At 45.4% G+C, this 24,113-nt stretch overlaps 1 protein-coding gene across 8 annotated transcripts in view; it reads right to left on the bottom strand.

Moving 5' to 3' along the window:
* Positions 1 to 24,113, bottom strand: part of ANKS1A (ankyrin repeat and sterile alpha motif domain containing 1A) — a 1,304,293-nt gene that overhangs the window by 798,666 nt on the left and 481,514 nt on the right. For all 8 annotated transcript variants that reach the window (XM_086923222.1, XM_086923220.1, XM_086923226.1 and 5 more), the window contains 2 exons: positions 11,934 to 12,230; positions 11,594 to 11,669 (listed from right to left, as the gene is read on the bottom strand). In XM_086923222.1, coding sequence (XP_086779348.1) covers positions 11,594 to 11,669; positions 11,934 to 12,230 — 373 coding nt within the window. The remainder of the gene's footprint in view (positions 1 to 11,593; positions 11,670 to 11,933; positions 12,231 to 24,113) is intronic.

Here is a 24,113-nt window from a genome sequence, read left to right as displayed (position 1 = left end):
CGGGAGTGGGCGATGTCCACTACCAGAGGGTGTAGAGATAAAACCGTGAAGGATCTCTTTGCCAAGGTTCAGGCAAGTCAGCAACACAACGCCATGGCCTCTGCCTCGACACAGGGCCCCCGGGGCCGAAAGCTGGCTCAGAGCCTATTACTAAGGCCTTTCTAGAGTCCTTGGTCTGTGTACAGGACTTTTGTACAAAGGAAGAGATCCTCCAGAAGGCCAGGCAGATGCATCAATTAGCTTTTCAGGGCCAGTCGTCGGTCCTATTTCAGGATCTCTCGGCTCTCACGTTACAAAAGCGCAGACTTTTCAAGCCAGTCACAACCCACCTGCAGCAGCAAAGCATCTCTTATAGCTGGGGCCACCCGTTCCGAATGGTGTTCAAGCTGGACAATAAGCTTTACCAGTTGAAATCAGTGTCTGAGGCATTCCGCTTGCTAGGCATTGATCTGCCTGCTGAGGAGAGTGAGGAGGCGAGCCAGGCCATCACCATGGGTGACTCTAAACCCCAGTGGAGACAGCAAGGCAGATGGCAACGAGTAAAGAAACCTTCGGCGGTAGTGATTGTGGAGGGCCAGCGTGCCGCGGTGGAAGTGGTTGCATCGGACAGGAACACTTCTCCGACTGGCTGATCGCCATGGGTTTTTTTTTTCTTTTCTCCAGGCCGACCGTTCATTTACCATGTTACTTAGGTCGTTGGCGGGGGATGGGGCACCGGAAGTACAATGGACTACTCAGAGTCATCTTTTTTCCAATCATCTGGGGATGATGGACACTATGATTGTGCTTATCTTGTGTTTTGGGGGGTGGTGGGGGGGGGGGAGGGGTTTTTGGGGGGGGGGTGCAGTTGGGGGGAGGGTTCTGTTGTTTCAGGTCCGCCGTACACTGGAGGTTATGCTAGGTGCCCCGAGCGCGAGTACCTTGGAGAGGCAACTTGTTCAGGGCATACACCATTCACAGACAGGTGTGTCCCCGCAGCTTTTCTGACCGTTATCGAATAGATGCTGGCTAAAGAACTTAAAGTTCAAACGCTAAATGTGAAGGGGTTTAACAATCCGATAATGCGCAGGGCTGTCCTTTCACTGCTAGAACATTCTCAGGCGAACATGTGCCTCCTACAGGAGACGCACTTGTTACAGAGGGATTGCCACCGCCTCCGATCCTGGAAGTTCCCATTACAATTCTTTTCTTCTGACGCTACTAAACCGCAAGGGTCGCAGTTCTGGTGGCCCAGAGATTCAAGGGTAGATTGCTGCACAAAGGGGCGGAGATTAAGGGACAATTGTTGACATACAGATTCTACCATCCACGTTTACTATTGGCTCTGTTTATGCCGCCAATGAGGGTCAGGAGCGGTTTTTCCACCTGGCCATCACTGAAGCCTCCAATACGACAGACCGGCATATTTTTCTGGGGGGAGATCTGAGCCTGGTTTTCGACAACACTTTAGACAGGTCAGGACAGTGCACTTCCCAGTCAGGTGCCCTCACTCCTCAGGTATTATCTCGCTTGCGCGAGCTAGGCTTGGTGGATCTGTGGTGCTGCTTTAACCCCGGCAGCCGGGAATACTCCTACTACTCTAACGTACACAAAACATATGCCCGCTTAGACTATCTACTAGCTTCCTCTTCTGTGCAACCGTTGCGACCACTGTAGAAATTGGGACTGCATCTCTATCAGATCACGCACCGGTGACCGTCATCCTCTACCTTCCTCCTGCCCCGTGCACAACACGAAGCTGGCGCCTCCGAGAAACATTACTGCACATTAAGAAGGTGGTTGCACAGATACAGCGAACTATTGCGGACTATCTCTCACACAATAGCAACGCGGACACCACATTAGCGACACAATGGGCTGCTCTGAAGGCAGTCATACGGAGTGAACTTCTAGCGATCTCAGCGGCGGATAACGTTGAGTGCGCGCACGCGCAAGCAGGAGGAACTCTCTCAGCAGACTCAGGAGCTGGAACAAATACACCGGAGGACAGTTGGAGGCAGCTTAAGGTGGCGAGGCAGCAACTGGCGGTCATAGATCAAGACCGGGCTGAATTTGCGGCACTGAGGCTAAAGAACGCATATTACACTGGCAGGGATAAGTGTGGGAGTTTATTAGCTCATAAGCTGAGCAAAGCTAGGCTGCGTCAGGTCGGCGCGTCACGGAAGATACTGAAATTTCCAGTCCCTTTAGCGAATTTTACGCCAACCTCTATGCCGACTCCTCTGCAGGGGCCTCTGCCGGAGAGGCCTTTCTCGTTTCCATTCCACTTGCGGCGCTCACGAAAGATCAAGTAGAACACTTAGAGCGTGACATTTGACTGGAAGAAGTAATCGCAGCCATCTCCCATCTGAAGCTGGCGAAAACGCCAGGGCCAGACGGCTTTCCCGAGAGCTTTTATAAGACTTTTTGCACGCAGGTGACTCCCCTCCTCATGACTAACTCCTTTTCCGAACAAGAGGCACTCTTGGGGGACCTCCTGGAGGCTACTATTATGGTCATTTTTAAACCGGGAAAGGATCGCTCGCAATGTGGGGCATATTGCCCTACATCTCTCCTTAATGTCGACCTTAAATTACAGGAATCCTAGCGGCGTGTCTAGCACCCCACATGGGTGGCTTAATTGACCCGGATCAGGCGGAATTTATCCCGGAGCGCCAAACCTCTGACAACACCAAGAGAGCCCTGCACCTTGTGGAAAAAGCTACGCGCACTTAAGGGGAATTCATGATGCTGGCTATCGACGCCGAGAAGGATTTCGATCGGGTCCATTGGCCCTATCTGGAAAGAGTGTTCAAGAAGGTGGGGATGGGCGAAAAGCTTTGTACCTATGTCATGAACTGCTACAAATTTCCGACTGCGAAGGTCCGAGTTAATGGCAGTTTTTCTCCCCGGCTTGCCATTGAACGAGGCAGGGGTGCCCATTGTGGCCCCTACTCTTCGCCATCTACATGAAGCCGCTGGCACAAAGGTTGAGACTTAACCAGAGGGTACAGGGAATCAAGTTCGGGGGTTATGCTCATACCATCAGTTTTTATGCAGACGATGTCCTGCTTTCATTGTCCAACCCGAGAGAGTCACTACCTGCATGCCTGGAGGACTTGAAATCTTTCGCGCAAGCGGCTGGCTTTAAAGTTAACATGAGCAAGTCAATGGCACTGGATCTGTCTTTAGAAAGATTCACACAGGAGTTCCTGCAGGGTTGTTTCCCTTTCACTGGGCGACAGATGTGACCCATGTTTGGGGATCCAGCTGGCCCCCTCGCTTCCGACCACAGTCAGTATTAACTATGGTCGGCTGAGTCAGAAAATTAGGCAGGAGCTGGGGAGGTGGAAACATTACCCCATTTCCTATATCTATTTCGCACCATTCCCCTGCGGCCACCTGTGGGTTGGATCCAGCAGACGGAGTCGGAACTGGCTCAGTTCATTTGGCAGATTCCCTTCCTTCGTTGGCAGCACAGACCTCCCAATCTGTATGCGTCACATATCACCAGAGTCCCCATGGAAGTTTAGGGCCACACCAATATCAAGCACGAGCTTACTACCATCCCGTCCCCGCTCACCCCCTTAATGGATAACCCTGACTTTTCTCCAGAAATGGATTCTGTGGCTTAAGCACGATGGAGGACGGCCGGGTGTAGGTTCCTCTTCCACCTGTATGCAGAAGAGGGTGTCATGTCGGTTCCTCTTTTCCGACAAGAGTATGGGTTGCCTGAGTCGGAGAGACTTCGATACTTACAAGCGTGACACTGGGCACTTAGTGAACATGTACGTCCTTCGGCTGATAGGCGGCTGCTGCCATATGAACACTGGTTGATTACACGCAAGTCGGACAAACAACTCATCTCAGACCTGTATAAGATGTTGCTAGCTAAATACACTAATACTTATAACGCAGGGAGGGCACACTGGGAGAGGGAGTTAGGGAGGGACTTCAGTTATAAGGAATGGGAGGGCATATGTTCTAGAGCCAGGCACTCCGCATATCATTTGGGGCTTACAGATACACTCACTAAAGCTGCAACCTATTGGTATTATAGTCCTTAGCGGCTGCACGCGAACGATATTGCAAGGGACGCAACATGCTGGCGAGGTTGAAGTCATATAGGCACACTAGTACACCTGCTTTGGGATTGCACCCATCTTCAAGAATATTGGAAGCAAATTCTGGACGAGGTGGACGCACAATTTGACACAGAGATTCTGCGCTTTCCCTCCTACGTGCTGTTAGGTTTGCCAAACCCAGTCACATATCTGCTACGCTCCCGCAGAGGCTGTTTGATTGCTATTGCACTGGGCTCTGTCATTCAGAATATCGTTACCAACTGGTGCACTGCACACGTCCCCACATTTCAGGGCTGGCTCCAACGTTTGTGGCTTGCGTTGGGTATGGAGAAGCTCTCCCTGACATTGGCGGGGGAGGGAACAAAGTACGTGAAACTGTGGCAGCCCTTTCTGTCCCTGTTGGCCTCGGTATTCCGAGAAGTTACATGTCCCCCCTGTTATGTCGGAAGTAAGCACAACCATACACAGGTATGACTGTTCGTCGTCCTGGCCACACCAGGACTTTTTTATTTTAAAGTAAAGCCCCACCCCCAATAAACTAATTAACATCCCACCCTACATAAGAAACAGGTGAGACACCGCTATCCCTTCGGGTGCCAGTCATAGAAAGGTAAGAGCAGCAACCACATCACATTCCTCAACAAATACAACAAAGAAAATGAGAAAAACACAAATTAATTTCAAACATGTTACATAATTCTTCAAACGTGTGGATCGAGCAGGACATGGCCGTAACTGATATCTCCCCACACCCCGTCGTTGGGAGTCAGACTCGGGTATCAAACACTCCCTAGGGGGAGACATAAAAACGGGCTCAGACTCCACACCTGACGGTGACATAGATGAAAATCCACTGTACTGTTCAGGTGCTACGTTCTCCGCCAATGGAACAAAAGGAGGCATCGAATCCATGTCATTATATCCGTCATCTGAACCCACGGAAATAGCATCAGATGAAAGACATATTCCGTGAAATGACCAACCCATCCCTCAAGGCAGTAACTTGTTCCATGAACGGACTGTACAACCCAAAGCTCAGGCTCAACAGGTAAACTAAACTTCCCCCTACGGTGCCGATTCTTTACCATTACAATATCACCAACAGAAAAAGTCTGGGGCTTAGCCCCACATCTGATTGCCACTTTATAATTCATCGCTTGACGATTCTTCAACTCCCCAGCCACAACAGCATAGCTCGCAGGGACCGCCTCCATCTGAGGCACAAAATCACTCATAGGACGATTCATGCATAGAGACATCGTACTGACTTTTGTAGTTGAATGAGGAGTCATCCGATATTCCTTCAAAAACAAATATAGCACAGTCCAAATCCTGACGGTCAGTGACGGCAATCCTGATAGCTTTGTTAAGGGTACGCATAAAATGTTCTGCTTCTCCATTGGCCTGTGGCCATAACGGGGTGACTTTACGATGGACAATACCCCTAGCTTGCAGATAAGTCGAGAATTCATGACTGGAAAAAGGAGGTCCGTTATCAGTACGCAATTCAGAAATCAAACTATACGTTGCCATGATTTTATCAAACAGCGGCACAGTGCAACATGCTGTGGTAGTGTCCATTATTTCCACTTCAGGATGCTTAGAATAGTCATCAATCACCACCAGCATGTGCCGCCCATCAGGTAAACATCCAAAATCAGCACTTGCCCTCTGCCAAGGAAACGAGGGGATGCCTTCTGTAATGATGGGAACTGGAGCATCCCCACCCCCAGCAGCCTGACACAGCGCACAACCCAACACTGTATTCTCCACCAGAGCGTCCAATCCGGGAAACCATATCTTAGATCTCAAACGGGACTTGGTCTTCACAACCCCTTGAAGGACTAAGTGAGCCAAATCCACCACACGCTGTTAAAGACAGGCAGGAATTACCAACTGTGGACCTCTCATGAGACACCCCTCCGGGGAACAAGATAGTTCATCCCACACATGAAAGAAAGATGCCAAGGTAGATCTAGCGTCCTCAGTACGACTTTTGGCGGAACCCATGATCTTGTTCCACTTCCCAGTACCAGCTGTGGACAGGCATAGTTGAAGACACCCATCTTGAGCCGTGGAATCCACAATCTCCTCCATAGAAATAGGGAGAGGCCTGGAACGCTCCACCACTAGCGGCACATATTCCTCAACGTCCTCGGCATCATTCTCCTCAGCAACAGTAGCAGGACGAAAATGCTGGGAAAGGTAATCAGCGTGATTCAAAACCCCAGGACGAAAGACTACTGTAAAACAGTAATCCTGCAGCTGTAAAATCCACTTTTCAATGCAAGAAGGGGGCTTCGAAGATGAACCCATAAACAAAGGAATGAGTGGCTTATGGTCAGTATGCACAACAAAAGGCTGGCCATATAAATACAAATGAAAATGACGACTTCCCCAATGCACAGCAATGGCCTCCTTCTCGATATGGGAATATCGCTGTTCTGTGGCAGTCAAAGCACGGCTAGCATACGCCACTGGAGCCAACTAACCATTCCTCTGCCGCTGAGAAAGTACAGCCCCCTAGCCGCCTGGACTTGCATCTAAGGAAAGCTCAGAATCCCGCAAATAGTTAAAGTACACCAGAGTAGTATCGGCAGATAGAGCCTGTTTGGTAGTTGAAAAGCAGATTCCTGCTCCGGACCCCAGTCCCAGGTAACATTAGATTTGGTGAGTTCACGCAAAGGAGCCGTTAAATCAGACAAATTACGAATGAAGCGGCCGCAGTAATTGACCATTCCCATGAAGCTTCTTACACCAGACACGTTAACAGGAGCAGGGGTAATCTGAATGTCACACACCTTCAGAGGATCAGGGGACACACCATCTTGTGAAAAACGATAACCAAAGAACGAAATGTCAGTTTTCAAAAACTCACATTTCTCCTTATGTAAGGTTAGTCCATAATCTAGCAACCTCTGAAACACACCTTTAAGGCGGCTAAGATGTCCATCCAAGGTAGGGGCATGCACCACAATGCCATCGCTGACATTTATTACACCATCCAGTCCAGACAAAACCCCACGAACCGGATCCTGGAAAACCTCCGCAGCACTGGAAATGCCAAAACTCAAGCGTTTATATCGCCGTAGACCCACATGCGTAGAAAACGTGGTGATCACTCAGGAAGCAGGGTCAAGCATCAACTGGTGGTAACCAGCAGGGAGATCCATTTTGAATAAACCACCTAGACCTGCTTACTTCCACCACGATATCATCAACAGTAGGGGTGAGGTGCCGCTCACGTTTAATCGCCAGATTAGGCAAACGGATGTCCACGCAAATACGGACCTCCCCAGGTTGCTTAGGTTTACGAGCAATCACTATAGGTGACACCCAAGGAGTCGGGCCCTCCACCCTTTCAATAATATCAGCCTCCTCCAGTTTTGCCAATTCTGCCTCCACCTTTGGTCGAAGATGAAAAGCCACCCTCCTGTGACGTAATGCCACCGGTTGGATAGACTCATCAATATGCAACTTGATCATCCGGTCTTTCAGACAGCCTATGCCATTGAACAATGGTGAAAACTAAACTAGCAAGTCACCAACAGTCCATTGATGGATGGCCAATGCAAAGACAACCAAGTGCAATCTTTCAGCTGTCTGGCAACTCAGCAACATTCCTTGACCACTCTTTGTAACATAAACTAGCGTTTTCACGACATGAGAACCACGTGCAATTTCAGCGTTAAAAACACCAGCCAATGGAAGAGGTTCACGAGCTCCCAAAGCAAACACTCTAGTAGAAGTCTCACGCAAAACAGGAATAGTTGGCAGTCCCATCATCATAGACTCGGCCATCACATTAATGGAAGCCCCTGTATCGATCAAAGCAGGCACTGAATGTCCATACACCAGTACACAGCATTTGGGTAGACCTCTCCGTACAGCACCCCCAGGTTGCAAGGCATGTAGAACACGGACAGTCTCCTCATCGTCAGCCATATCGCCCTCCACCAACAATGGAGCAGCTGAGTACACCTGGGCGGATGACGAAGAATCAGAACCTCGGGCAGGAGCAGAACGGCACACCTTCGCAAAATGGTTCACTTTATTGCAATTAGAGCACCGCTTCCCAACCGCAGGACAAGTCCCTTTATGAGGAAACAAACCCCCACAAGTCCGGGGTCGCTCCACTTTACCTCGGTGCAGCATCTTCCGTTTGCCAGAAACCCTGACTGAAACAGCATTCACCGGCTCCGCTTTCACGGAATGTTGAAGGGCAGCATCCATTTGAGCCGCCCTGACCTTTGAAAGCTCCTTGGATCTGCCACGAGTCAATATGTCAGCCATAGGCATATTTGGTACCTGTAGTATTGCTTTACGAAGTTTACTAGAATAGCAGCCTTGTATAAATTGGGCCCTAATTTCGTCTGCAGCATCAGGCAACCGACAAGTACTGGCCAAAGTACGTAGACGAGCTAAGAAAATGTCCACAGATTCATCAGGCAACTGCCTAGCCTGGCGTAACAGGAACCGTTCATAATCAGGGTTTGCTAGGGGTTCAAAATGGGCAGTCAGAGCTTGTTTCAAGGTGTCATAAGTATGTGGAGTATCTTCCACCACTGACCGTCCCAAACAATAAATTGCCGCCCCTCCAAGATGCAGCAACATCGGGCGCTTCCGTTCCTCCACCAAATCAATGGCCTCAAAATAATTCTCCAAACGGTCCACCCACTCCTTCCAGCGGGCCACCTGGGCATATGGTGGACCATCCAACAGGAAGTGTTCTACTGGGGGTATGGTTGTCATAATGAACCCCTGAAGGATATATCACTGTGCAAATCTTGTGACCCAATACCACTTAGAAGGCCAACTGATGGTATTCATAGGGATGTAAAAGAACTGGATCTTTCTTCGATTGCCTCGATGTCCAAAGCAGTTAACGATTGCCCCAAAAGGTTTGATTATTCTGTTTTATATAAGTAGTCCACTGCTGACAACAATATCAGCAATACAAGGGCCAAATGCAAGTGCCAGCTGCCTTGACGTCACAAAATCCGCGACAAATGTCCCACAGAGCGCTCCTGCCTCGAGACGCTGAGGAAACACAAACACTCCTCCTCTCACTCGGTGCAATCCCGCAGCTCCAAAATGACAGCGTTGGGAAAAACCAGCAGACGCGCTGTCACTGCCACGAGCCAGCCGGCCCACTGCAGCACGCCACGTAACATAGGCTACGCCTCCATACACAGCCGGAGCGGGCAGGGAGCAAATGGGATCTGGTGAAGCTTCACCGGACACAGCAACTCGTCCAGAAAACACCGCAGAGGTCCCGGGACACAGCAGCACGGCAAGAGGGCACGCCGGCACACGAACGCCCCCAGAGGAGCGCCACAGCTCTACAGGTAAACCGGAAACAAGCGGGAGAGCAGTCACAGGATCCCACCTCCGTCGCCAGTAATGTTATGTCGGAAGTAAGCACAACCACACACAGGTAAGACTGTTAGACGTCCTGGCCACACTAGGACCCTTTTATTTGAAGGTAAAGCCCCACCCCCAATAAACTAATTAACATCCCACCCTACATAAGAAACAGGTGAGACACCACTATCCTTTCGGGTGCCTGTCATAGAAAGGCAAGAGCAGCAACCACATCACACCCGCTACCTGCGCTTATTACGTCTCTCTGATGTGGATCGGCCGGCGACGGACTAATGGGGGTATGCGACGAGTTGACTGGTGGACATGGAACATGGGAGGCGGGAGGGGAGGGGTGGGTTAGGGTGAGAGTTGAGGGGCTTTGTTTGATTATGTTCTGTTTTCTGCCTAAGGTTGTTTGTTTGCACATACAGTACACCCATCAGCGGGCCTCCTCCTGCAACATGGGATGGTCTTGCCCGTTTCTTCTGCGCTTTGGGTTTTGCTACACAACGAGCGAGGGGGGCTATATGGACAACTGCTTTTTATGAATGTGCTATGACCTTCAATAAAAAGATTTAATACTAAAATCTGTCCCATCTTTCTTGAGGATAAGAAAGTACAAGGAGTAAATGCCTTGTTCCTAATGATTTTGTGGGACTGGTTCCATCACTCCTTTCTGAAACAGTACTTCCACTTCCTCATCCAGCAGTCTTTTGGGACTTGACTGAGTTGGAATAATGAGTAGAGTGGTGTGAAACTCCTGGCAGTATCCGTGGGCAATGATGGAAGGTAGCTACTATCTCTTCCTACCAGGGTTAGGTATCACTCATGCCTGTGTCGCAACAGGTGTGTGGTCAGGTGGGAATGTGTGGAAAACCACAGCTTGGTGGTTAAGGTGCCCTTAATTTGGATGCCTTAACTCTTACTGCAGCTGTTTCCTGTAAGCCTTACCTGGAGTAGAATTTGGTTGCCTGACTCTCCTAAAAGACTAATGTGGTTGGTAAGGAGGGTGTTTTGAGATCGCCGCAGAATTCTAGATTGTGTTTGCTGCCTCCAAAAATCTACAGGGTAGTTTGTGTGTCTGGAGCGCCCTCATAACTTTAGCTTTGTTAGTATCTTTTTTTAAAAGATCTTTTCCAGCACAGTGAATGCACGGCGGCAGAAAATGTGCCCTCTTTTAATGGGTACGCTTAAGAAGTGCTGCTGGACTTCTGGTTGAAATCCAGAAACGTAGCTAGACATGCCGTTGAACACTGGTGCTCATTTCACAGAAGGCAGAATCATCTGTGCCCAGGGTACACCTAATGCTGCCATTTATTCGGATCTTCATTTCTAGGTCGAGCTCTTTCCTGCGCTTCCCGTACACCTGTGGAAGCTTTTTAACCAACTGTTCCATCTCCACCCAGTAATACAGGTCATATTGTGATAGTATCCCCATTGAATTACCTGCTTGCCATGGAGTATCAACACCCATAGCTACACTTTTACCAGCAGCATCAATGCACTTGCTCTTTGTCAGACTCCTGACTCTCGGTGTGTCCACTCGGGTCTTAATAGAGTCCTTAAATTTCTTGGTTAAGTATTTTAGCATACATTTTATCATGGGCCGGTACAGAAACGGATTACATGTTCGAGTGTTTTGATGAAGAAGTACGCCGGTTAGTCAAACAAAACCAGTTTTTCCTTGTGATGGTCTGCTGCATGGTGGATTACTGTTCTGTGTTTTGGATCTGTAAAGGGGAGCTTATCGCCCTCAAGAGTATTCAGGTTCTAAACTTACTAAATGATATGAGGTGCTGTAATCAGATGGAAAGATATTGACTGGGTAAGATTCTAAGGAAAGGTCTCTGTTGCCTGCAGGATAGGTTATTATATAGAGCTTTGAGAACTACTGAAAGACTCCCTAACTCCTGCTGGAGTTGATTAAACCTGTGGACCTTATTGATCAAATAGCACAGAAAAAAAGGAGATTATTCTTGGAGAGGTTTAGCACTTGATAAATTGAAAACCACATAACAAGACACTATTGGGGAGATGGGAAGTATCAGAAGTATGAAAAATTCCTGATGGGCTGTAGAATACAAGTCAGCCTCCACAAGAACACTTCTTTAGCATCAAGATACATATACATAAGTGACATTCAGCCCACCTGCAAGTCTCCTTACCTGCATCCAAAAGTATCTGTACAACGTCTGTCTTCCCACAAAGAGCAGCTTCATGCAGAGCACTGCCCTTTTCAGTCTGTAAAATTAAAGGAGAGCCAGAGGTGAGAAAAACAATAGGTAGTTACCCACCTTCGATCCTACAGAGAAAGACTTCTCACCCAGGGTTCCAGCTGCAACAGCAAAAACTCCATCACAGTATACCATATCTGGCGAGCCTCAATGCAAAAGATTTATCTTGCAGCACAATCTGATCCTACAGGACGAGCACACACTATGACAAACCATACATCACATACTTAAGTAATATCACTTCCACATACTCTTCAGATGCCCTTCCTACCTGGTAGTTGATGTCCATTCCAGCATCTAAAAGGACTTTGACCACCGCCTTGTGGCCATTGCGTGCAGCCAGGTGCAGGGGGGTGTGCTTCTTAGTGTTGCAACTGAGTAGGTTCGGATGGGCATTGAGCAGCATCTTCACCACCTCCAACCTCCCATATAGGGCAGCTAGATCTAGTGGCGTCTCAAACTTGTTATTCCTCATGGTGGGGTCAGTCAACTCCTCCAGCAGGACCTTCACTACCTCAGTGTGTCCATACTGAGCAGCACAGTGCAAAGCGGTCTCATTGTCATTGTTCTAAGGAAGGATAAAAAAAACAAGAGAAAAAACTTCAAACAGAAGGATCTATTGAGACCTGGCCAGCTCCTGCCTGGAAATGACTGAAAGTGTTTAAGTGTATATACTGGTGGGAGATAATCTAATACTAAGAGCCTGGTTTGTGTTCTTTCTTTTTAAGCTCTTTGGTAGCAAAACAACTCAGATCCCTCATTCGGCTACTGAGCCCTTTATTCGAAAGAACATTTTGAAGCGTCAGTTGTAGCCTCAACTCCTTATTGCTTGATTAGCGTTGTTGTTCTTGCTTAGTGCCATCTCATCCTTGTAGACTGTTTAACACCTAATCCTTCCGTACAGAGACATCAAATAAGAGACTACTCAGTGAACCTACTTCACAAACTCAGTTTTCCTCCCAAATGACTTCTCATTGTTAACTTTCAAATATTATGGGACACCTCTACTACCAAGAACCTTTGACTCCTCTCTTAAAACACATATTGGTGCCTCCCTGATCCTAAAGTCACTCTAGAGGCCCCATTGATTATTCTATCCCAATTGCTTAAACCACCAGAGACCAATCAGTGCTCTAACAATTATAATCTGATCAGTGTTCAAACCTCTTCACCATTTTAAACTATAATCTTTAACTTTTACTTGGATCCCTACTCCCCTCGCCCTATACTCTAAACCAAAGGGCCAGTTAAAGCTGCATTATTCAGTTACTGCAACTGATCCAATGCCAAGATCCAATATAATCATATACTGCAACCTCTACTAACTCAAAGAATATTGTATGTGGGAAACACTTTTTTACTGGAACAATTGTTAATCTATAGACCCCTAAATACTCTTATTTCTCCTGTAATGTGATCTCAGGTGCAGAGACCGTGAACTGATTTTCTTGTATTGCTTGACGTTTCAGCCGCTCACACCTCCATCTGGGTTTCTAATTCCTAAAGCCTACTCACAGGCTTCTACTTAAGACCTATTTCCAATCTCATAAGTTATCAACACCACGTCCTTTCTCTACTGTAAACTTAAATCTCAGCTTTTTAATTCACACACTGACTGTACTCTAACTTACAGTTCTTCCATAGTGTAGGCTCTAATCTTGGCAAGCTACTTAATGATCCAAGGTCCAATAGGGAGAAAGTCAATGGCCAAGATTCGCCTCTCTAACTAATAATAGCTTATTCACATCCTCAAGAAAATGCCAGGTCATCTTAGGGACCCCAACAAACTGCAAAACAATGTAACTGCATTGTGGACTTCAGCATTTCAGTCATTTTCAGAGCTTTTCTAAGCCAGGCGATTTCTCTTTCGGTCGGATGTGCTGCTCCACTTTATCACATTTGAAGCCTCCGAGGCAGACTGTTTCCAGTCTAAGATCTAACAGCATTACATGCAGCTTGCAGGAAATTGAGGTGAAGAAAGCAGAAATTTCAGTCTGGGCTAGAACTTTACAGCCAATAAAAGAAAGTCACACCATAGCTAGTTATAGAACCAAGCAAAAATGCTGCATGAAAAAAGTTAGAAAAAGCAAAAGTATTCTGCGAGAAGGAACCACCACTCTTAAATCCACAGCAAAGGTTATCAGGAGAAGAGGTGCAAGGTAAATCCAACAGCCTGCCTTAGAGTTCAGCCTTCTGGTAATCCATCAAAAGTCACATCCCATTGGATATCACTAGCTCCTGTATTCCCTTTACCTAACCGCAAAGTTCTAGGATGCAATATTCACTTGAATGGCAAGCAAATTTACTATTGTTTAGTCGGTTGGCAATGGAGGAATTAGAAGCACTTTGAAAAAGGGGATTTCCAATAGAAAGAGCAATTCTGTGAAATTAGCTTATCCTACAAAAATGGGCATCTCTTTCAACCATTTCCTCAAGATTGCAGGGAAATGCAGTCAGCTCTTGGGACTTATCGAGTCTGTGGATGTTCTTCTCTATTATCATTTGCCAAACCTTGGCATTGCCCTAGCATAATGAAATTCTTCAGCCCTGTTTAGGGAACTCATTTCTTTGGATGTGATGTTTGCACCCCTGCTGCTAACCTCGAGTGCTAACCATACATGCCAATAGACCAGATTCAGGCGGGAGTCTGAAATTGCATTTTCTACAATAGAAGTCAATGGGGAATTTTCATTCTCTCGATTTTTTACTTTAACTCTCCCACGTCCAGGTCCTAAAATGTTGGCATGTATGGCTAACTGCTTAGAAGATGTGGGATTACGTTGCACCACTTTATTGTTTCAGAATTTGAAAGGAACAGAGGAAGTGAGGCAATTACAGGCAATGTCCAGTTTTCCTAAAACAGAACTCACACTCACAAAATTAGACATGCAAAATAGTGGGTATTTCTTTGCGTCATCTCACGCCACTGTGCGTGCATTGGAAGATCAGGAAAGAAGAGAAAAGATAACAGAAGAACAAGAGAGGAGGGGTGCAGCTGCCAGAGAGCAAATAAGGAACACTGGCAGGAATGTGGACAAAGGGCTCAAACATGCGGAGGACCCAAAGAAAACTGCTGGCAAAGGAACGTGGAGTGTTGTGGCACATGGCCTATTCAAGTGTGCGTTGGACACAGGGCAGAGTGCGAATACACATCACAGCCAGGATGGTTACTGGAGCACAGCGAGAGATATGTTTACATGCGTGTGATGAGAATTTGGACACTTGTGATCTCAATGACCACATGCAAGCAACAGAGGACATGAACTGCAACGAACATGCAGGTGTAACATGTACAAAGAGGAACACAAAGTCTTAGTGTGAGAAACGGACTATGCTATAAAAATAAACATCCACAAAAATAAACATTTAGCTTAACGATCTCCCTGCATTTTTTTTAAATTGCTTTACCATGGATGATACCCTAAAGCAAAGATCACAAGCGTCAGTGTCAGTCACTTAACAGTGCTCTCAGTACAAAAACGACATCAAATGTGCATTTAGATTTTAGTTGCTGTAGCTTTTAAACTGAACTCATTAAGCAGCTTTAGCAAGAAGACTGCAGACCAGAGAGGAGGTTTAAGGAGATTTCACCAAACAATTATATGATAATCACCAGGAGAGAGAGTTTGGCTCCAGCTACATGTTGGTAGCCCGGATAGGAGTACGTGCTTTGATTGGGCAGACGTGGTGTGCATTCACAAAATGTGCTTGCACTCCAAACACCTGTTATAATTGTATTCATTTATCCAGCTGCCTGTGGTTGAACTTCCAAGGGCACACACATGACATCGTAATTCTATTAAAGTGTCTTAGATAAATACATCGTAAATCATATTTTCTTATATAGTGCCTTTCACCGTAAGGTCTCAAGACGCTTGCTTTGGGAACCCGTCCTGGCTTTTCCCTGCGAGATAACCCCTACTGGGCATCCCCAAGGTGAAAGCCAGGCATCCCATCGCGGTGGGGCCGCAGTGGAGAGTAAGCAAGCTATTGCCCAGAGTTGCAGAGTGTGAACCCATGATTCGAGTAGGCACCGGGGCGAGAATTATCGAGTCCGTGGACACTTTGGAGCTCAAGACCCTGCTGCGTCGGGAATTGAACCCTGGTCCCGGGTCTGACCTCTGCGTCCGGGTCTGCCTCCTCTAACCGGTGAGCCACACTTAACTATATAACGTAAGTGCTTTTTGTCTGGCAACAGCACACAAAGAGGGAAGCCGTTAACCTACATGGAGTTTTAGGTCCGGCTTGACAGTGCAACTGTCACCTAACCTTTTAACCTACACCAATATTATTCTATAGTTCTTTACTTCTACACAGATACATATAGATTTCAGTGCTATCTACCTGTAATGCTTCATATTACAATACTATAAACAAGCAATATGTCGAGTTGCCAAATTTTTGCATACCAATTCAAATATACAGTACCAAAAACTCATTTATAATGGCCCTAGTGATTTTTTTCACTTTCATTATATATTAATTCCAAACGGTATGTAAATTTCCTGTACATAATATATTGCGATAAAAATGAACTGCTAAAATTGAACTAATGAATTAAACGCATTTTCTTTACCGTGGTGGAGATTTATCACTCTGTACTAAAAAAACTGAGTATAGTAGAGCAGACTAGTTGTTGTTGCTCTATACTAAAAACGTTGGATATTATAATTGACTAAGTGAATCATTATAATCAATAGGTCCAGGACCATTGTTTTTCTATATCATAATATACCCAGGTCCATACCTTACGGGTTACCCCATTTTTCTTAATATATACATCTTGGGACATGGGCAAATTATTGCATACACCACGTTCCTTGTTTTACAGTTAGTAAACTCATTGTGCCTCCATTGCACTTGACCATCAGTATAAACGGACCCCTCAATTGTAGGACAACAAACCATACAATTTCCACATGAATGATGACCCTGACCTGGTTTCAGATTCATGAGAGAACGTAAATTGTCCGGTTTTCCTTGTTGTGCATCACCGGCTCTAATTATTTGTTGTCCAATATAGATGTTCTTATTTAAAGCAAATAGAGGAAGATCAAAACCACATTCCGTACTTCTGATGAGATGCCAATATTGTGTATAATCTTTTTAAAAGTGTTGGTATGGGGACCATAGGTTGACACACACAAATCAGTTTGTTGGTGTTTTTGGCTTTTTTGTCAATAAATGTTCCCTCTGTGTAGTATGGTCTTGTACCTTGTAGTCTTCCTTGCGGGTGCAAATGAGTCTTATTCTCAAACATTGACGGTACGGCAAATTACCTTTGAGATTCCTAGGATGAAAGCTTTTATATTGTAAGGCATTGTGTTTTTTATTCTGTGGTCTTGGTGTACAGAGTGGTATTTAATCTGGCATCAGACGGTCTGACCTCAACATCCAAGAAAATCAGACTTGTAGTACTACGTGTCAAACTGAATTTGATGTACGGACTTCTGTTCGACCAGGTGTGAAACTCCATGAGATTTGTTTCATCTCCACTCCAAATGCACCAAATGTCAATATAACGATACCACTGAGATATATGGTCAATGACTGGAATATTGGTGTAGATGTATTTTTCCTCATATCTTGCCATGTAAAACACTGCCATTTCTGGAGTGAAGGGACATCCCATCGCTGTCCCCTTGATTCATCCTCAAATTTGAAGTCCTTCTTTTTAAGTGTCAGTGAGGCCAGGCTTAAGATGAAATGTGTAGAAACTTGATGTGGTTGTGGTCTTCTCTCCAAGTAAAAGTCGATGGCTTCTTGGGCCTCATCATTTTTCATGTATAATGAGACTACATCCAATGTCACTAATCTTTGTTCTACAGCATCGAAACTGTAGCCTTCTACTCTGTTGATAAAGTACATTGTAATGGTTTCAAAAATATTTCAACGTAATGAGAAAGAAGTTCTAGGACTGATTCACAACCAGATACGATGGGTCATCCTGGAGGGTTGTTTGCGTCTTTATGAACTTTAGGTAGAAAGTAGATTACGGGAATTCTCAGATGTTTTTTCATGAGATATTAAAATTCTCTGGGGCTGAAAATGCCTTTTTCCAATCCATCGTCTAGGACACGGGTACTCAAAGTACGGCCCGCGGGCCAGTGGCGGCCCGGCAAGCCTTCCGTGGCTGCCCGCGGACCTTGAGTCATCATGCCCGTGTTTTAATTTTTTTTTTTTTTTTTAAGAGTGTCTGCAGCAGCACGAGAGACTCTGCTGCTCTGTGGGGGCCGGGCGATCCTAGCGATAGCGAGAGTAAAGCTGCAGGGGCCTAAGAGGTGAAATACATCAAGGCCTCATTAACATGAAAATGGTCTTTTAAAGACCTGTTAAGTGCTCGGGTGCGGCTGTGAATGTGTGTGCGCCCCGGCAGACACACAGGCAGGGTGAGATGAGAGGGAGGGGGACTTATAAACACATGCACACCTCAAAAGAAAAGCACATTCTTTAGCTGGAAAATCACCTACTTAATCGGCACTTCTCGCTCGCTCAGTCTATTGCCCCACATTCAGGGTCTACCACGGAATGCAAGACCACCCGAGAGAAAATTACGATTTACATTTTTGTTCAAAAATAATCAGCGCTAACAAATGCTACTGCAGCTTTGAGTAACCTTCTTACGTGTAATCGGTTTTAAACCCAAACAAGGTAATTTAACACTTTCCCTATCCTGGATGCCTGTAAGAATTCGAATACTCTTTCATAGTCAGCAACGCATTTATAGAACAGGTCAGGTTTTAGTAAGAGGGATTGCACAGCGTTTATTTGGTTAAAGTCGTGTGTGTACTATTGATTCAGCGCCAACTATTAACTCTATATTTGACCCTATGGCTTCCGGAAATTATGCGCTACATTTGTTTTAAAAAATATTATGTTTTTGTGGGTGTTATCTAATCACAACCCTGTTTGCTCTGTTTGCGGCTGTGAGTGTGTGTGTGTGTGCCCCGGCTGACACACAGGCAGGGTGAGATGAGAGTGAGAGGGAGAAAAAGGGAGTGAGAGGGAGAGAGACAGAGAGAGAGGGAGGGAAAGGGAGGGAGACGGAGAGGGAGTGAGAGGGAGGGAGACGGATGGAGAGAAAGGGAGGGAAAGTGAGAGGGAGAGAAAGGGAATGAGACGGAGAGGGAGTGAGAGGGAGGGAGAGGGACGGAGAGGGATGGAAAGGGAGGGAGACGGAGAGGGAGTGAGAGAAAGAGGGGGAGAGAGAGAGAGAGAGAGAGAGAGGGAGTGAGACAGAGTGAGTGAGACCGAGGGAGAGAGGGAGTGAGAGTGAGAGAGAGAGAGTGAGAGGGAGTGAGAGAAAGAGAGTGAGATGAAGTGAGACAGGGAGAGAGGGAGGGAGACCTAGAGAGAGATGTGTGTATGCCGGGTCTGGTAGCTCAGTGGACAAAGGCATCCGCTGCAGGGACCTGTGATCAACCTCGTGGTCAGTTTTTTTATTGCTCCAGCCCCGCCCCCTCCCCCACTGACCCCGCCCCCACCGGTGCGGCCCTCGGACACAAACCAAACTGTAAATTTGGCCCCCGAGAGAAAGTTTGTGAGTACCCATGGTCTAGGACATATTACAATACAACATTCTTTTAAAGCCAGACCTATTGGCACTGACGTAGCTTGTATTTATATCAACTTGAGTCTCTAATCCAGAGAGGACATAGGTAGGACTTTTATAGTGCAGAATTGACAGTTGAAGTCTAGTTACGAAAAACCTAAAGTGCTTCTCCTTTCAACATTCTAGAAAATAATCTGCCTAATGAATGAAGGGGACATATAAGATGATTGGTAGCAGAGCCTGGAAGTGGTGATGTGAGCCCTTTAACTTTACTGCAAGGACAGAGGCCTTCTGATCAGAGCGTAAAAATAGTGAAAGCATATTCAATTATGTGTTTTATATATAGATTACATATTACTCTGGCAGCAAAAGCACAGGAGTAATTATAGTTAAGTCAGACTTTCCATTGGATAGGCATTTTTGTTTTCTTAATAACTTTGGCACGACTTGACAAATCCAAATGAAACTTTCCATAAATATTTCATCCGCTTTGGGTCCTTCATGGAAAGTTTGCACTGATCCGTCAAGCGAGTGCCAAGAAAACAAGGGGGTGGAGATAGCAAAATGTTGATTCCTATTTAAATTACTGTAGGAAAGAATTCTCACTGATGCAGGAAAGAGGTGAATGGAATTACATCAAGTTTGGCGCAAAGTAAGAACTTTACTCAGTGTTTTTCGTTATTTGGTGTAAATCTGTTCAGTAGTTTGAGAAACTGGCATTTTAAAATGTGTATGGTTGGGCATGAAGGCATTTAACAACAGAAAATGTTAGTGACATTTAAAGATGATTGGATAATCCTCACAGGCTGGCTATGACAAACTATATGTTGTACAGCCATTAAAAGATTGGTCCCTGCACCCTGAAGAGGAAGGGAGAGCACACCATGACTGCCAGGGACATGTTGGTGGGGGGTATATACAGCTATATTGGGTGGCCATAACATGAACAACATTTTGTGGATGCCATCACAAGACTCGACATGGTACCCATTAAAACATTTTAAATGCACTGCATGTTTGGAGGCTCACAAAAAAAGATCACATATGAAGGGCAATAACAGATTTTAATTACAAAGTACATTGTTTGTAAGTGATACTTTTCTAATTTTAGAAACTATGGTGTGTTCTAAGGTGATTTTACCCAGTGAAAAATGGTGATCCTCTGTTTGAATTTTAAGAGCCATGTTTGGGAGAAAACAGTTTTCTCTCATGATTTTCTCACCCGTATAGTGGGTTCTCCGGAAGTTTAAATGTCAGCACATTTTCTTTGATGTTTTTAGTAAAGCATGTACATCTAAGAGCAGTCTGTCAGTTGATTCCTCAGTTATCTATTGCAGCTTGACAACACCGTTCTAACAAACTAGAGTGCTAACATTCCGTATTTACGGAATCAAAGCAGCAAAACTGAAAGCCTTTCCCCCAAAGTATGCTGCAGCAAATTAACAAAATGAGGGGTTTCTTTTTGTCAAGGAAATTCAGGCTAGTGATCTAGAAAGATAAAACGAGGGCATATGTTCTATCAATTCTCAAATATCTGATGGATTAATGTTAGAAAATAAGTCTGGTATGTTTAGAGAAATATGTACTTACAACACCAGCAACAGCTAGTCAGTTATTTCCTCATTGCTCTACTGCACCTTCACCACTGTATTCTAATGAGCGTTTAGAGCGTTAACATTCCGGGCTCAGTTTGTAGGAGTTCCATAGGGAAAGGAGAGCAAATCTAGAATGATCCCATTAGTGGAGAGGCTGATACAAAAATACATTTTACCCAGTTTAACATCAGATCTCTTGATAATGAGGGTGCTTTGAGTTCCATGGTACATTCACAATCATCAAGCAAACTTTACGGATTTCTGTGCTAGAGCGCTGATATTATCGAAAGCGATCAAACAAATCTTTTGGGAATAGCTGAGGATTTTATGATACAAATCTTCTCGGTTATGACAACTTCCTCTGCTCAATCAAGGAAAGACAACAAAAATGCTCGGCTCTTAAGACTCAGTCAAAACACTCAGTCAAGACTCAGTCAAGACTCAGTCAAAACTGAAAGCGAAGTGAAGTAGTGTGGCTCACTGGTTAGAGGCGGCAGACCCGAGAGCAGAGGACGGCCCGGGACCAGGGTTCGATTCCCGACGCGGCAGGTTTCTGGACCAGGGTCAGCGGACTCGATAATTCTCTCGCCTCGGTGCCCACTCTGATCAGCGATCACACTCGGCAACTCTGGGCATTAGCTTGCCTCATCTTCACTAACGGCCCCACCAGACCGCCGGGGATGCCTGGTCTCACCCTGGAGATACCCATTAAGGGACCATCTCTCAGGGAAGCCAGGAAGGGTTTTGCAGCGGTCGAAGCGCTTTGGGACCCTCCGGGTAAGTAGTGCGCTATATAAATGCCTATACATACATACATACAAAGTCCTTCATAAGGGGATATTTAAACTTCTTTCCACTATACTCCTGGGCTCAGGATCCCCTGAAGAAATTCCAGAGGGTTACTGCAGGAAAAAGATAAGGGGGTTTTGCAGTCGACTAGGATGATATCAGCTCATAGTGGACTTTACACTGTTTTACAGGCTGGTGGATTGATGGTGTTTGATTGAAATGCTTTATGATTTGTAACGGTTACAATGCTAGAAAGTAAGGCTTCTTCGATGCTGGCATAATGATTCGATTCTGGGGGGGGGGGGATACTCAGGTTGTTTTCTCCTTCTACAAGCAAGCGTATTAAGGCACAAATTCTTGTCACTCTATAAGGAGATTACACTTTCAGCATTAACTGTCCGTTACTGGGGTTGGTAAACCGTGAACCTTCATCAACAAGGTAATGTTAAACCAACAATTTAACATTGCTTTGGGATTTCAGAAGTGAAAAATGCACTGATTTCATTGAGAGTGCTGCTAAGTTGGCACATCCATGTGTGACCCTGAGCGAGTACTGGCTTTATGTCAGCAACACTTTACGTCCTGGGATTTGAAGTTTCATTTCAACGTAAGCATGAGCTCCAATGTCTGAGCATGCAAGCGCTGTTGCCTAAAAGCACACATTCACATTTGGTGCTGCTGTGCATCTTCAAGAAACTACAAGGTCCCATTTTTCTATGTTAAGAGAGGTGTTCTTGAAAACATTTACTATTTTGTCTTAAAGCTGCTAGTAATTGTGATATCAAAGGGAAAGGATATAGCTACTACTGCTGCAAACATTTTTTTTTAATTTCTTCAAAGGTCAGCCTTAAATCCCTTCTTATAGTGTTATGAGACTACCCTTCTTTCACTATTCTTACATATAATTATTTTTACCAAGCCCTGCTGTACAGTGTTAGAGAAGGTCAGCGCAAAGGTATGTTTGGGAGTTGGAAGATGGGGGGTCACATGGAGGTGCTGGCAAAGATGCCAAACAGACTATTGTTATGGAAGACATATTCAGCCCGTCTTGCCTTTTATGTAAATAGTATTTTGCCACTTGCAAATTCAGATTACTACTAGCCCAAGGATTTAAAGTTGCATGCCATATTTTATAGTCTTATAAAACTAGGACTACGAGAGCAAGAACAAGGAAAACACCTGAACTGAAGGAGCTAATCATGGGTGTAACTAGGAAATGTGGGCGCTTTGGTTATAGAGATATGAACTTACAGGTTTCAAAGGAAATCTGGTTAGGAAAAAATCCAGGCCTGGTTGAAGCTTTCACATTTAGTATGGGGACAAATGGCCGAAATATTCTAGGATTAGGAACAAATTTAGAGTTGGCAGATAAGACCATCACAGACCAGACTGATATACCTTCCACTGTATTACAAATGCATTATTAACTATGGCACTTGTAAAACAGTAGAGGGGGTATCTGCCATATTTGTCACAAGTATCACTTTCGCCCATTCGACAACGTACAAACTAGGACAACTGTAACAGTTTTAAATGATGGGTCACAGGGAGACTGAGTGAAGTGCTTGCAGAAAGTTTAACAAGAGTATTGATGCCTGTGTGTAGTGGGGAATCCACACTGGGTCCTGCTCTGAAGCTTCTGGTGTTGGGGGCAAGAAGAAAGTAAGTAAAGGTTTATTCACAATCGATTACTTAAAATCATTACATTACATAAACAAGTGTAACATCAAACTAAAATACAACTTAGCCTTTCATTTCTTTTCAACCAACGTCAGAAATTTTACAAGACAGACACTTAAGATTTAGACAGCTAATTATGGCCTGTCGACATGTTCTTATATGTGTTATGTTACTATATTTTTGTATAGCGCAAATCACCACTGGTCTCTAAGCACTTTTAAAGAAAGGAACACGACAGATAACCGCCGGTGGTCTGCCCGCAACCCAGCTGACTATTTAAATTAAGGACGTTTTCTTTTTAAACAAGTGGGTCTTTAACGCCTTTCTGAAGGGCAGTAACACTGGTTCCCCTTGCAAGGTTGCAGGTAGCTCGTTCCAGATTTGAGTAAGGAGGACCGACAGAGTTCTACCACCCTTAGATTTAAGATTAAATCTCAATGTGGTTAGCTTACAGGCTTTCGAGGAGCTCAAGGCTCTGCCTGGGATGTACTTTATCAGACGATCTTTAATATATTTGGGACCCTCTCCATAAATGGCTTTATGGGCTATACAGAGACATTTAAATTGCACCCGGTGTTCGATGGGCAACCAGTGCAATTTCTGTAAAAGGGGCGTCGCTCGTGTTCTCCTCGGTAGGGAGAAAATTAGCCCGGTTGAATCATTCTGAACTACCTGCAATTTCCTAAGAAGTTTCCGAGGGAGGCCCAGATAAAGAGCATTTCCATAGTCCAGCCGAGAGATGACTGTGGTGGACACAATGGATTGTAATGCCAGGACAAAGAGAATAGGAACAAGTTTCCAGAGTTGCCTAAGTAGGCCTATACAGGAGCACACT

This window comes from Lissotriton vulgaris, chromosome 5 (assembly GCF_964263255.1).
Source record: "Lissotriton vulgaris chromosome 5, aLisVul1.2, whole genome shotgun sequence".
Lineage (NCBI taxonomy): Eukaryota > Metazoa > Chordata > Amphibia > Caudata > Salamandridae > Lissotriton > Lissotriton vulgaris.
The sequence above is the reverse complement of the archived record's forward strand: the minus strand, read 5'-3'. Positions and strand labels throughout refer to the sequence as shown.